The sequence below is a fragment of the Cupressus sempervirens genome, chromosome 7 (assembly GCF_028749045.1).
Source record: "Cupressus sempervirens isolate cs-2001-9-10 chromosome 7, ASM2874904v1, whole genome shotgun sequence".
NCBI classification, from domain to species: Eukaryota; Viridiplantae; Streptophyta; class Pinopsida; order Cupressales; family Cupressaceae; genus Cupressus; species Cupressus sempervirens.
In genome coordinates this window covers 516,049,817-516,064,665 of record NC_143124.1, presented here as the reverse complement: position 1 = coordinate 516,064,665, position 14,849 = coordinate 516,049,817, and the positions used below count along the sequence as shown (strand labels likewise).

Below are 14,849 nucleotides of genomic sequence, written 5' to 3'. Positions count from 1 at the left end.
TTGGAAGACAAATCATAGATGCAATTCTCATGGTGCATGAAGTTCCTCATTCTATGGATAAAAATAAAAAATAAAGTATGAGTCTTAAATTAGACATATCCAAAGCTTACAATATGATCCTTAGGGATTTCCTCACTGTTGTCCCAAAGAAAGCATGGGTTTGGAGAAAGAAAGCATGGGTTTGGAGGAGGATTTTGAAGCATATGGAAGTGTGCTCCAAAACTCTAAAGTTCTCAGTACTCATCAATGGCTTCCCAAAAGGCTTATTATCATTGTCAGTTGGTTTTAGGCATGGTGACCCCCTTTCTCCTTATCTATTCATTATTTTAGCTGATGTGCTTGGTATAAATCTTTGTAGATTAGTTTTTGCTGGTTTGGTTTAAATGTTTTGACCCTCTACAACTCATACTATAATCCTGCACTAGAAGTTCGTAGATGATACTCTATTTTCTAGGGAAGTAACTATTGTTGAAGCCAATTGCTAGAAATCCCTTCTTAGAGATTTTGCTTTGGTGTTTGGCCAAAGAATTAACCTCCAAAAAAGTGCTCTAGTTTTTTTCAATACCCCTAGGAATCTTCAAAATAGAGTAACTGCCTTGTTGGGATGTCAAATTGTTGTTCTTCCTTTGGTGTATCTAGGTATGCCTCTTTCTATCGATAGAGTTGATAATTCTATTGGGTCCAACTTACTTGAGAGAGTTCAGTTGAAGTTGGCAGCTTGGAAAGGAACTTTGTTACTCTGTTAAGTAACAACGGAAACCTTCAAGTGCTCACTATTGTTATCCAAAGTATTTCCCTATATATTATGTCCTTATTTCATATACCTATTGCTTGGACCAAAAAGATGGATGTTATTAGGAGGTTCTTATGGGTTGGAGTTGAGGAGAACAAACGTATGTCTCTTGTTTACTAGAACATAGTGTGTTCTCCCAAGGATCAGGGGGGTCTCATTGTGAGGGATACCTCCTTAACATTGCTTTGCTCTCAAATGTGAGCTGGAATATTATGGACTTTGAAGTTTTCTGAGCTGGTATTATGAGGGCCAAGTATTTACATAACAGAGAAGGATCCCTCCTCTTAAAAAACCCACTCCCAATGGATTTCAATATTTGGAACAATCTTCAAAAAATGGTCCCTCTATTACTACAAAGTAGTTTATGGAATGTGGAAATGACCAAGATGTTGATTTCTTGTTGGATTCTTGGGTGAGCCAACCTCCATTGTTCTTTCATCCAGTTTTCCTTGCTCTCAAGAATATGTTGGTGGAGCATCTTAGAAAAAAAGTTATTGACTATTGGGACCTCTTTGATGCTCCCCTAAAGTAGAAATTTGAGAACAACTGGTTTAAGAAGGGACTAAAAAGGATTGTTGCCCAACTGATTCAAATTCTTTCCTCTCTCATGGTCTACAAAACTTATTAACCAGATTTTTTTATTTGGAATAACACTTCCTCCAAAGTTTTCTTGGTTATGTCAAGATTTGAGTTACTGACCCCTAATTGGCCCTAGGATTTTAATTGGATTAGGATATGACTCTCAAAGTCCTCCCCAAATGAAATTTTTCTGGTAGACAATTTTCTATAGAAAAATCCCCACTCTAGATAATTTGCAAAAAAGAGGGAATCAACTACTAAACAGATGCACCCTGTGTGAACATGCCTAGCAATCTATTTCTCACATCCTTTTCTCTTGGCTTGGGAGCTTAGATAGTGGATTTTGATTCTTTTCAAACTCCAATGGTGCCGGTTATTTCCCCCAAGGTGGTGGTAGATTCTTGGACTCCCCTTTCTAATCGTCCCTTTACTAAAGAGCTTTGGTGGCAAGCACTCTTATATGGAAGTTGGTCTTTATGGAAGAAAGAAATAACCGCATCTTCAGGGGAAAAACAAGCATGTTAGTATGGTTGTCCATGCCTTGATCAACAATATCAAGAAAAACATATAAGATCATTATATTGGAAAAATAGAACAGCACAAACAAAACAGAGAAAGAAAGAACTTCCAACTTATTATTCTTGAATAATAGATGCATATTTATACAATAGATTGACTCATCAGCATTCCTAAATGATTACTAATTAGATTGATAATAAACAATTTTATAATTGACAACACACACACATAAACTTGACAGCTCACTGAAGCTTATGGACACCTAACTCAAACATATCTACAATAAAAAACTTGATTAAAACTAAAACTCTTTGACTCACACCTAAACTAAACTTGTGTTGCCAACAACTCAACAAGGTTTGCCACATGTGCAACAATTATTATTGACTACTTGGAACATTAAATCCAACACCCCCACTTAATGTGACAACTAAAGGAAACATTATGTAGAAATTATACTTTGAAAATTAGTCATAGAAGAGTAAGACTTCCTCCAGTTACTCCCAACCGCTGGTATAGTCATGTAGCTATCATCCAGCTTCGAAACAACATTGGACAAACCGTCTCCACATGAAATCCCTCATAACCCTTGTAAACGTATGATGCCAAGCTTCCAAACTTTCAGATCTCCCTAAACTTTTGGACACACCATCTCCATGTGAGATGCCTCATAACCCTCGTAAAGGTATAGTTTCTCTGATCCTATAGCATCTCAGACTATTCGAGCATTCATCTAGCCTCTACCACATATTTTCCTATTTTTCAAAGCATTTATCTCTTCAAAATCAAACAAATTCTTCAATGAAATCATGATCATCAGGTGGTTCTTCTCCTGGCCTCATCTTCTTAACAACTTATTCTTTAACAAACAAAACTTAATAGGAAGATAGCTCTGATACCATATTGGAAAAATAAAACATCAGAATCAAAACAGAGAACGAAGGAGCTTCCATCTTATTATTCTTGAATAATAGATGCAAATTTATACAATAGATTGACCCATCAGCATTCCTAAATGATTGCTAATTAGACTGATAATAAACTACTTTATGAGTGACAACACACACACATAAACTTGACAGCTAACTGAAGCTTATGGACATCTAACTCAAACATATCTACAATAAGAACTTGATTCAAACTAAAACTCTTTGACTCACACCTAAACCAAATTTGTGTTGCCAGCAACTCAACAAGGTTTACCACATGTGCAACAATTATTATTGACTACTATTGGAACATTAACTCCAACACATTCACCCTTCCTCTCATAAGTATACTCTTGGATCGATTAATTGGGAGATTGCCCAAAGCTGAAACCTTGTTAGTTGTTTAAAAAATTATAAATTTCCTACTATGGGAATCAGAAATCAAATAAAATGCCCTCCAATATAGGATGGGTAAAACTTAATTTTGGTGGGTCATCTATTGGAAACCCTGGTCAGGCAGGAGGGGGTGGCCTCATCAAAGATATAAGAGGCAAAATCCCTGTCACATTTGCAACCAATCTAGGAGTCCAAATGCCTTACATGGCCAAATGTTTGGCTCTTTTTCGTAGGGTCGCCATTGCCCAGGAGAGGGGTTACCAAAAAATAATTGTGGAAGTTGAGGCCCTCAACATCATCAACATTCTTAATGGGGAGGCTGACGTAGGTTGGCAACGAAGCCATGTCATCAGGAAAAGCTTGGTCCTCCTGGACGCAGTGGAAGACGTTAGATGCCAACACACCTTGCCAGAAGGAAACAAAGTTGCAGACAAGTTAGCGACAAAAGGAAAGTATGCTAAGTATTTAAAAGTTTGGGACAATCATGAGTCAATCCCTAAGGAGGATCATGCGGAGATCTCTCAGGATATTGTCTATAATGTCCCCATCTTTTTAGCATCTCAGTGGAGGTTCTTAGCCTTTACATTCTCCAAAGGCTAAATGGAAAAATAAAGAGAAATTCATTGAATTAATTTCTTATAAAGTAATTATATAAATTAAAATTAAAGGTGACTTTATATTTAATTAATTTAATTACAAGTGACTAAAGTTAAATAAATTAATTAAAAGAATCTTCTAGAAGGAAGAATTAAATATTATTTTATTTTTTCAAGAAGGAGATCCGTCTATTGGAGGAAAAGAATAAATAGGGAGGGCAGCCTCATTGTTGAGCATCGAATGTGTTGCTTTCTACTCTTCCGAATAACTTGTGGAGCCAAGGGTTTCTGTAGTTGCTACATTGATCGTTAGGAATGGACACTCCCATTGATTTGCATAACTGAGGTAGTGAAATATCTTCCAAAGGGTTGCTGGTGTTGGAGAAGACAAATCAGTCTTTTCATTGTGCCAAATTAGTGGCCTAGGGCCAGATTTGTGGACTAAGGAATAAGTTGGATATTGCTACAGTAACTCTGCTACAGTGACGCTGCTATAGTGATTTGCAACAGTCAAACTAAGATTTTTGGAGCAATTCCAAGTTTCTATCTATTACATTTTGCATTGTTTGAGAGTAGATATTTAGGGCATTGGTAGGGTTTTTTAAATCTGTTGTAATCTATTTTATATCAGAATCTTGTCAAAAAGGATTAGAATATCATTGGAAATCATAGCAAGCATTGCCCTAATGTCTTATTGTTGTAGATGCATATTTTCTCATTTGTAACCAATGCTATATGTTTTAAAAAAATTAAAAAAATTGTTGTTGGTTGTTTGGAGTTTTGCAAGCGTATCAATTAAATTTTGGCATATATATATATATATATATATATATATATATATATATATATATATATATCCCTTGTGTGCAAAGTGTTTAGCGATTTGGAAGAAAAAATCAGAATTGCATAGGATATTACAATGGCATTAGAGCTTGCTTGCAAAGTGTTTGACAAAATGTCGAACAACTAAATTAGAGAAGAATTTGGTGTTTCATTAAGTGATAACTAGTTGGGGTTATTACAGTGGTATCAGAGTGGTTTCCTGCCATCCTGTGGGGTGGGAAAGTTATTTTATTTTCAAATCTGTTGTTACATGTGGAGTGAGCAGCACTCTAGCATTTTCTAGCGATGGACAAACATATGGAGACTCGCAATTCTAAAAGTCGATGGTGTAATGATGAAGTTAGCACAAAAATGAATGCTTTGTAGGAAAGTATGGAGAAACTTAAGCTTCATCAACAGATGTTGGTAAAGAGCTTGTCGAATCCAGAGACTGTTGAGAGTGCAGTGAGGTGTATGGTTTCTGCCTTTAGAAGGCCGAGATCGAGGTTGTAGGGAAGGAAGCTTGAGCTTTTTACGACATGTGTCCATGATGAAGATGTACCTGTATTCTGTACAACACCAGCTAGTCCTATCCACAATGTTGATGATGGACTTATTTCACAGGAACATGTCGATGTGTCAATGTCCTTGGTGGATAGCAACACTGAGCTTCAGCAGGTTGAGGCTCCCAAGGTAGTCACTACGGTTAGTTCAGAGGCAATTGATGATGTAGTTGTCACTAACTGTTACAGACTCTCCTGAGGAGGGAGTTGTTATTGGAGACTTATATGTCAGCTATCGTAGAGTTGATCCAGTGTAGGAGGCAGCTGATTCCTCAGGTGGGACTAAGGCACGTATAGAGTCACCCAACTATGATGTTGGTGATGTGGGTTTACGCTCTAGTATTACTGATTCACAACTTGATGTTGAGTACTGTGTGCAAAATCAGGAGTCCACAGTTGAGACTTTGTCAGGAGATGTCGATGCAGATATTTTGGACACATCTAATGATCCATTTGATGATGCTATGAGATGTATTGGGTATGACACCCCTTGGAAAATATTGGGTGATGACTCCAAGGAGGTTTTGGATGGGTCCTAGGATCGATACTTACAAGATCTTACTATTGAGTTGGAAGTTGAGACATGCGAGGAGATTGATGCAGCAAGGGCTTCCATTTCTTCGGATGAGGAGTTCGTGGAGGTACATGGTTGTTTTATGTCAGATGCAAAATTTTGTGAGGAAGATAACACACATACAATCGATTTTGTGGTGGAGAGTTCTGATTCAATTTCCTATCTCGGTGCAGTTAGTGAGACAAAGAGCTTGCATAGGAGTCAGGGATTACAGATGCATCATGTGACTTGTTAGTTGAAGGTGAGTGATAGTGACATTTCTTCATCTCTTGATCATTATGATATTATTCGTCAAATGCTATTTACATCTGGTTGGGGTGCTCCTATGTCAGATGAGCACAGTGATAGTAGTCTTTCCCTAGCAGAGGTTCGTGCACTTCGAGAGGCTGTCAGGATCTTGAAGCATAATTACTCTCAGTTAGTTACTAATAAGGATTACCTTCTAGAGTGGAGTAGCTCCTGCTATTAAACATTGTTAAGGAAAGAGGAGGATGTGGCTAAGCTCACCCGAGAGCTTGAGGTGACTGTGGACTCTCTTCAGTATACTCAATTGGCTCTTCAGGAGTCACAGTCACAGTTGGATGAAGTTACCATGATGTTAGAGCGGGTACAATTGACACCAGCCCCAAACCCTATTCAGTTACATATTGTGGTTGGTGTGAGTTTGCTTCTATGGTTTAGGATAAGAGATGTAATGATATAGCAAACACATTCATCCAAGATATCACTGTAGTATGTACAAAGGAGATGAGAGAATCAATGAAGACGGGCTCTCATGGTGATTTGCTTCCTTCTATTGGAAGTGAATCTATTTCTTCTTTTCATACAACTGGTAGCACTAGCATTGTCACATTTTTCAGAGAGATCAGCTGTGGATTGCAGGGGAGCAGATTGATACTTCCCCATATAATTTCTACTGTACTAAGTCATTCATGGAGTATTTGCTTGAGAGCTCGGATTTGCGGGAGGTTTCATATAGTATATCTAAGGGTACTTTAATTTGAGGCTCTCGTGCTATACAATGATTGGTGAGGAAGATTGTAGAGACCTTGGCTACAATGCTTCCCAATAGGGATTATGTGGTTGGGTTTGCTAAGAGGGTTTCCCAGGATCCTGCTCGACCAAATAGTTCGGAGTTAGAGATTGGAGCTATCTTCTGATTCCGAGTTTGATGATGATGAGCCCTTGATACAGATTGGGAGTTTTTATCGGCATTACACTATGATGAGTGCTCATCACTTTTCTTTTGACCCGCAACTAGAGGACTTGGTTTTCAGCGTTATGGATGGTCACAAAAGGTTTGGTATCCATTATACCCGCAAAGGGTGTACTTCTCCACCAAGGGATCGAAACTCTGAGATACAGGGGATCAAAACTCTGAGATATTGGGTATTGTGAAATAGTTGGATGTGCTAGTGAATGAGATGAATCAAAATCACAAACGGATGACCCAACTGATTTCAAATCCGAGATTATGATATCGCTTTTTCGAAGAGCGAAATGTGATGATACAGTTGCGGCTTCAGATTTGCGGGATATTTCTTATGAGACAATGCATGGGTTGAGCACAATTGAGGTCGAATGTGATGAGAATTCATGTCAGGTTAAGTCAAGTGATGCAGTTGTTGGCATGAGTTCCCTAGATCATATATTTGATGGCGATGCAGCGATAGTGGGAGTAGGAGCATGCGAGGATACTGTCATATCAGAAGCCACTTCTGTGTCGGTTGAGCCATCCAACGAGGAGTTTAGCAATATGCATGCGGTTCTAGATGTGAGCTCTGATGATTGTACACTTGTTATTGTTGATGAGGTGAGTGATGTAGTGACAGAGTCATGCTATACTATCGATCAACAAAGTGTTGATGTTCACTTCATGGACAGTCCTATGTTCGACATGGATGCAACATTGTCTTATGACAATCCGTTGTTCAAGGTTGATGTTGATCACTCACCTGAGTGGAGTTGTGCTCAGCTTTCTCCATCTGTAAAGACATAGTTTTGTGTTGCGACGATTGGTAAAGTTCCTGTGTCCACATATTTTGATGTGGCTACAACTATTGTTGATACAACTGGCATGAGTGCATATGGTTTTCCTGTAGCTGCGTCTCTTCACAGGATTGTTGATCAGGATTCTGGTCCAATAAATATTATATGGGCGGGAACCAAGATGAAGATATTTCTTGGGGGTTTTCTTATGGTGATATTCTAACTCCTACATCATTAGCACAGGTTTTGAGTGCTATACTACAAGTTATGTTGTTGGTCCTGATGATGTTAGTGGTATGCAATTGGTTCAATGTTGACAGGGGTGTCACATACTACTTCAATTGGGATCCAGGTAGAGGTTGGAGTTCACTATGTTGTTGGATTGCTTGAGGACAAGCAATTTCAAGGAGGGCAGACTGTAATGTCTCCATCTTTTTAGCATCTCAGTAGAGGTTCTTGGCCTTTACATTCTCCAAAGGCTAAGTGGAGAAATAAGGAGAAATTGATTAAATTGATTTCTTATAAAGTCATTAGATAAATTAAAATTAAAAGGTGACTTTATATTTAATTAATTTAATTAAAAGTGACTAAAGTTAAATAAATTAATTAAAAGAATCTTCTAGGAGGAATTAAATATTATTTTATTTCTTTTAAAAGGAGATCCGTCTATTGGAGGAAAAGAATAAATAGGGAGGGCAGCCTCATTGTTGAGCCTCGAATGTGTTGCTTTCTACTCTTCCGGATAACTTGTGGAGCCAAGGGTTTCTGCAGACGCTATATTGATTGTTGGGAATGAACACTCTGATTGATTTGCATAACTACGGTGGTGAAATATCTTCTGAAGGATTGCAGGTGTTGGAGAAGACAAATCAGTCTTTTCATTGTGTCAAATTTGTAGCCTAGGGCCAGATTTGTGGAGTAAGGAATAAGTTGGATATTGCTACAGTATCACTACTACAGTTACGCCGCTACAGTAACTTGCTACAGTAAAACTCAGATTTTTGGAGCAATTCCAGGTTTCTATCTATTACATTTTGCATTGTTTGAGAGTAGATATGTAGGGCATTGGTAGGGTTTTTTTAATCTGTTGTAATCTAATTTATATCAAAGTCTTGTCAAAAAGGATTAGTATATCATTGGAAATCATAGAAGGCATTTGCCTAATGTCTTATTGTTGTAGATGCATATTTTCTCATTTGTAACCAATGCTATATGTTTCAAGAAAATACAAAAAAATTGTTGTTGTTGGTTGTTTGGAGTTTTGCAAGCGTATCAATTAAAGTTTGGCATATATCTATATATATCCCTGGTGTGCAAAGTGTTTGACAAAATTCTCAAGTTAGCAATTGGGAAGTAAAAATCAGAATTGCACAAGATATTACAGTGGTATCAAAGCTTGCTTGCAAAGTGTTTGACGAAATGTAAACAACTAAATTAGAGAAGAATTTGGTGTTTCACAAAGTTATAACCGGTTGGGGTTATTACATTGTCACAATTTGAAATGATAATGAGGTTATTAATACTTTTAGTGGTATTAATTAACAAGTACTTGGGTAATACTTTTAGTGGTATTAATTAACAAGTACTTGGGTTGGCATTTGGATCGCCGTTCCTTTTACCATATGTTTCTAGTGGTTCCTTATTTGAGGTATTAAAGGAGGCCTCTTTCTTGTTCAAAAAGTTTTCTTTTGCTCTACTCTTCTATAATCATTGGCAATCTGTATCTTTGCCTTTGGCATTGGGTTTTCAAGTGAGGGGTTTGGCCTTCTACAAGTATGAGAGAAGAATTAAACTAGGTAGAGCTTGGTAGATGCAATGAATTCAAAGAATATGCTAGGGTTTGGCAGATAATCTATGATGGGCATATGGCAAAGTATGTAGAGGGCATGCAGGGTTTTGATCAAGAGTTGTCTCAAAAATTTCTACACTGGTGGGAGGATGGAAAAGTTTTGATTAGTGGAGTTGCTTTCGTAGTCATGACGAAAAACCATTGTTGTCATTATGAAGATGAGCATGGAGGGGACCAAAATCCCTCGGAAGTCCAAAGTCTCTTTCAAAGAATACTTTCAACTCTTCATGGACCCTAGCAAAAGAATCTCAAACTCCAATGTGGGCTCAATTGGGAGCAGCTTCTGGGTGATTGGAAGATGGTAATTAAAATTCTCATTTAATTTGTGACCCTCAAGGGCAGGTATAAGCATTTTCACTCCCACCTGTTTCCTATGTTAAATCACTTTAAAAAGAACATTAAATTATGTTTTCAATTTTTTATTTTTCCATCCCTATCGCTCTCTGTGGATAAGGCTAAAGTTAAAAGTGGAGCCCTACTTCATTAGGGTTGATCTTTAGACTCTATGAGTTGCATTGTAACTTGACTCCTCGTGTTGGGTCGTCTCCTACCCTTTCCATTGAGCTTAACAATTTGGTGCTCACTCGTGTTTCGTCTATTTCTAAACCTTAGTCAACTCCTCATAATGTGTGTACTATTTCTGGTACAGGAATCAACCCTTCCCGTAAAGGCCAAATTTAAAAATGCTCCCCAACATGAGGAAGGGGTGGAAGTTTTAGATGACTCGGCTCTGGCGTCTTTTTGGTCAATAGAGTCTTCCTCGACCCCTGATAATTTTAACCCCAACTCAGTCCCCAATACACCCTCGACCTACTTCCCGCCCTCTCCTCAAACCCAACTCAGTTTCACTACTGATCCTCATATCCCAAGGTCTTCCTGTCCTATCTTGCTTCCTAACTCTTCATATGGTATTGACCTAGAGGCCCTTACCTATAAGGTGGATGAATTGTATATCTACCATAGATGACTAGGCTCTGGTCTCTTTTTGGTCAAGAGAGTCTTCCTCAACCTTTGATAATTTTACCCCCAACTCGATACCCTCAAACCCAACACAATTACACTGCTGATCCTCATATCCCAAGGTCTTCTTCTCCTATCTTGCTTCCTAGCTCTTCAGATGGGATTGACCTGGAGGCCCTTGCCTATAAGGTGGATGAGTTGTACATCTACCATAGATGACTCAGCTTTGGCCTCTTTTTGGTCAACAGAGTCTTCCTCGACCCCTGACAATTTTACCCCCAACTCGGTCCCTAATACCCCCTCGACCTCCTTCCGACCCTCCCCTCAAACCCAACTCAGTTACACTGCTGATCCTCATATCCCAAGGTCTTCCTCTCCTATCCTACTTCCTAACTCTTCAGATGGGATTGACCTAGAGGCCCTTGCCTATAAGGTTGCTGAGTTGAACATCTACCATAACAGATCGAAAGTTGTTTCTAAATGGCTCTTGTTCCAGCTCCAAATTGCATGGTCGAAAATCAACAAGTTAGAAGTTGTGAGGGAGGCTGAGCGTAAGGCAGAAGACTTGACAAAGGGAAAAAGAGACGAAGTTTTGTGGGAGGTTGGGAAGGATTTTGGATAAAGGCTTCAGAATTGGGAAATTCTCAAAGAGCGGATTATAGACCATAAAGCTTAGGTACCCTCGGAAGAGAAAAAAAATGAAATCATGCACGTCTTGGCTTCTCTGAAAGAATGCCAGATGCAATTCGGTGAGCAGATGCTGCAATTGGCTACTCAACACAAGAAGGCACAAGATAAAACAGACAAGGTTATTTGGGGTATCTAGGCTGAGTTGGAGGAGAGGAAGCTGAAGAGGAAATGCAGAGAGGAAAGTCGCAGCAAGGATGAGAGTCTCTAGTTGATGACTGAAAATGATGTGGATTTCAGGGATGTGGCTTCATCCAGGCCCCTCAAAAAGGCCTCTTTCCTGGATAAGCTCAAGGAATTGAGCAAGTAGCAGTTCTGGTTCCTGTTCCTGTTCGGGTCCTATGTGATGGTGGGTGGTTGTTGGTTCCTGGGTGTTAGGTGTTGGGTGCTGGTTTTAGTTTTTGTTGCTAGGTCTCACTTCTCGTGACCCCCTTTTTGTTGTCTGCTAGATGACGTGTTTTTTTACTATTAAGGGTTCCGGCCCTCTCCCACTTTATCTAATCAAAACAAAAAAGGTATAAACAACCTACCATTTGGAGCTTATGTACTATGCAACGTATTTTGTTGCCTTCAATAGACAACACGATTGATTTTTTGACATTATTAAAAATGTTCTTTCTATTTTGAACATAACATATTAAAACAAACAAGATTTTACAATAAATAGATAAATAATACTTCTTTTTGTTTTAGAAACATTTTCATTGAACTTAATACATATATAATTCTTGGTTTCCTAATTTTCCTAGCAGTTCCTGCAGAGTAATTACGTACCTTATACACTCGCATGAAACATGCATTCCCTACAACAGCTTCAGTCAGCCTTAGTGTTTCACCACTCCCGTGCCCAACAGTGATTTGCATTGTTGTCAGTTCTCTAATTTGCCATAAGATTTTGCACTGAACACTGTCAGGACACCTTGCAAATCTTAGCATTTGCATTCTTTTCAGATGTGACATCTCAGGTAAGATTTCCAGTGTTGTGCAACCCTCAATATCCAGCTTTACGAGACCTTCAGGAAGATTTGGCAACTCAACTAGCTCGGTACATTCACAGAGGACTAGTTCAGTTAATGGGGAGAACAGAGCAGAGCTTAAAGGCAATGTGGAAAATTTATTATCTTCCAAATGGAGAATTTTCAAAGATGACAATTCTGCAAAACTCTGCGGAATGGACTTTATGTCACAATATCCTGCCTCGAATCTAACCAAAGATTGAAGTTTGGAAATAGTCCGAGGGAGTGTCGTTAAGTTTTCACATCTGTTGAGTAAAAATTCCTCCAAAGATTCAAGGCCACAAATTTCATCCGGAATAACATATAAAAACTCACAGCTGTTCATGTTGAGGCAGCGCAAGTGTTTGAGATGACCGACTGATGGAGGTAAAGTAACAATCAGACAATATTCTAGATCTAATTTCTCCAACCGGGATAGGCTGCCAATAGAGCGAGGCAACTCTTTTATCTCGAAGACATCTTTAAGTTCCAATATTTTGAGAGAACTGAGATCTTCGAGGTTGTCTGGAAGCTTGCTAAGATTTGAGCAGTAAGAAATAAATAATTTTTGCAAACAAGATAGCTTTTTTATACTACTTGGAAGTTGCTCTAGGTTTCCACACCGAGAGAGATTCAAAAACTGGAGTTTTTGCAGGCAGCCAATGGAACAAGGTAAAGCCTTTAGAGAAGAGCATTCTGCCAAGCCTAATTGTTTCAGTTCCAAGAGGTTACCCAAACAATCCGGCAGTTTCTCTAACCTAGAACAACCAGAGAGTTCCAAGTAGTAAAGCTGTGTCAGAAGCCCAAAGGAATCTGGTAGTTGGGTGATCTGGGAGCATCCTGTCAAATCTAACTTGAACAAAGATTTCGGAATTGATAGAGCGGGAAGCCTCAGCAAACTCGGACACCAGTTCACCCGAAGAACTCTCAGATGTTTGAGCATCTGCGAAATATATTGGATTCTTTGTTAATACTTACAGGTAAGTTGATGGAATCAACCCATTCAGGATTTTATGTAATTCATAGTGGTAATATTTTTAGCTAAATAGGCTACTTACCTTACGATTTAATTGCTCATTCCACAACTGCCCGAGTGAAAATCGTAGGTCATTGCCATGAGAAATGCTCGTGGAGCTTACATCAAGAATAGCTATATTCTTAATTTTCCATTGGTGCGGCAGGACTTCCAATGGACACCGCTCCCACTTTAACCATTTCAAATCTGGTGGCAATTCACTTGTATCACTTTCCTTTACTATAGTATCCTTGAAACATAGGTACCGAAGACCATTCATTGAAACCAGACTATTCTTTTTCAATTTGATTCCTTCCCCCTCTTGTGCGTGTACGAGATACTTAACTTTCTCGGTGCCCTGACCAGGTGAAATACAACATTAATCAAAATATGATCACTATCATACTCATTCGTCCCGTTTGGCAAACTTAAAGAATGTGGAAACTTCTTACCAGTTTCTGAGTAATTACTTTGTGCACATCCTCCTGCTTCCACAGTCTGCTTCGCCTTCCGGGATTTCCAGGAGATTCATCTGCCACTATACGTCTCCCTAAATCCCGTATAAGATCATGCATTCTGAACTTATTCTCAGCATCAATCTTTAAGAGCAATTTATGCTGAAGATTGCGGAGGGTTATCTCTACGTCTAATCCCAATTCTTCCCAGAAGATAGATGGCTCTTCTCTATCTTGGCCAATGAACAAACATGCTATGTCCAGGAATATCTCTTTCTCGAATGGAAGAAGTGAATCATAACTGATCTTCAAGGGCTCAAAAATATCTGGATCGCTGAGATTCTCAAGCATTCTAAGCGCTTCTATCCAACATTTATCACTTGTCTCTCTGCCAGATAAAAATGCACCCAGAACCTCTAATGTTAGCGGAACCCCACCAGAAGCCTTGACGATCTTTGTGGATAGTTCTTGGTAAGAGTCATATGGATGTGCTTGCTTAAACGCATGCCAACAGAACAACTCTAAAGCTTCATCCTGCCGAAGACCTTGCAATTCGTAAATGTTTTCAGGGGGCATCCTTAATTCTAGGACATGGCGGTCCCGACTAGTTACAATGACTCTGCTACCAGGTGCACAGCAATCTAACATAAAGCTGTCAAACTGCCTCCGATGATCAATATTATCTAGCACCACAAGGGCGCGTATGGAACCCAAGTGAAATTGCAGAAGCGATTTGCCATGATTAATGTCATTTACATTCATTTCAACATTTGACAAATCCTTTAGCATTTGCGCCTGTAATCCTATGATACCATGACGCTCATGAGCGCTCCTAATGTCTGATAGAAAGCAAGAGGCTTCGAAGGTTGAAGAGAACTCGTTAAAAATAGCCTCGGATAGAGTAGTCTTCCCAATGCCTCCGATACCCCAAATGCCTAGTCGAATTGTTGTGTCAGTAACATGTAGGTCTAACATCTCCTTCATCTTCCACACATGGTGCTCAAGTCCAACAGAGTTTCGAGGCAGTGGTCGAGGTACGCAGTTCAATGCAGTCATGTCGGACACAACTTGCTTCACCAATTTCGCTTCGTACCTGCAAATATGAAAGGCTGTCAATAAAGGGTAAAG

At 39.0% G+C, this 14,849-nt stretch overlaps 1 protein-coding gene across 1 annotated transcript in view; it reads right to left on the bottom strand.

Moving 5' to 3' along the window:
* LOC149547793 (uncharacterized) overlaps positions 1–14,849 on the bottom strand; it is an 85,877-nt gene that overhangs the window by 70,337 nt on the left and 691 nt on the right. The window contains exons 2-4 of the mRNA XM_089791842.1: positions 13,719–14,814; positions 13,310–13,624; positions 12,031–13,194 (exon numbers count right to left, since the gene is read on the bottom strand). Coding sequence (XP_089647968.1) covers positions 12,031–13,194; positions 13,310–13,624; positions 13,719–14,814 — 2,575 coding nt within the window. The remainder of the gene's footprint in view (positions 1–12,030; positions 13,195–13,309; positions 13,625–13,718; positions 14,815–14,849) is intronic.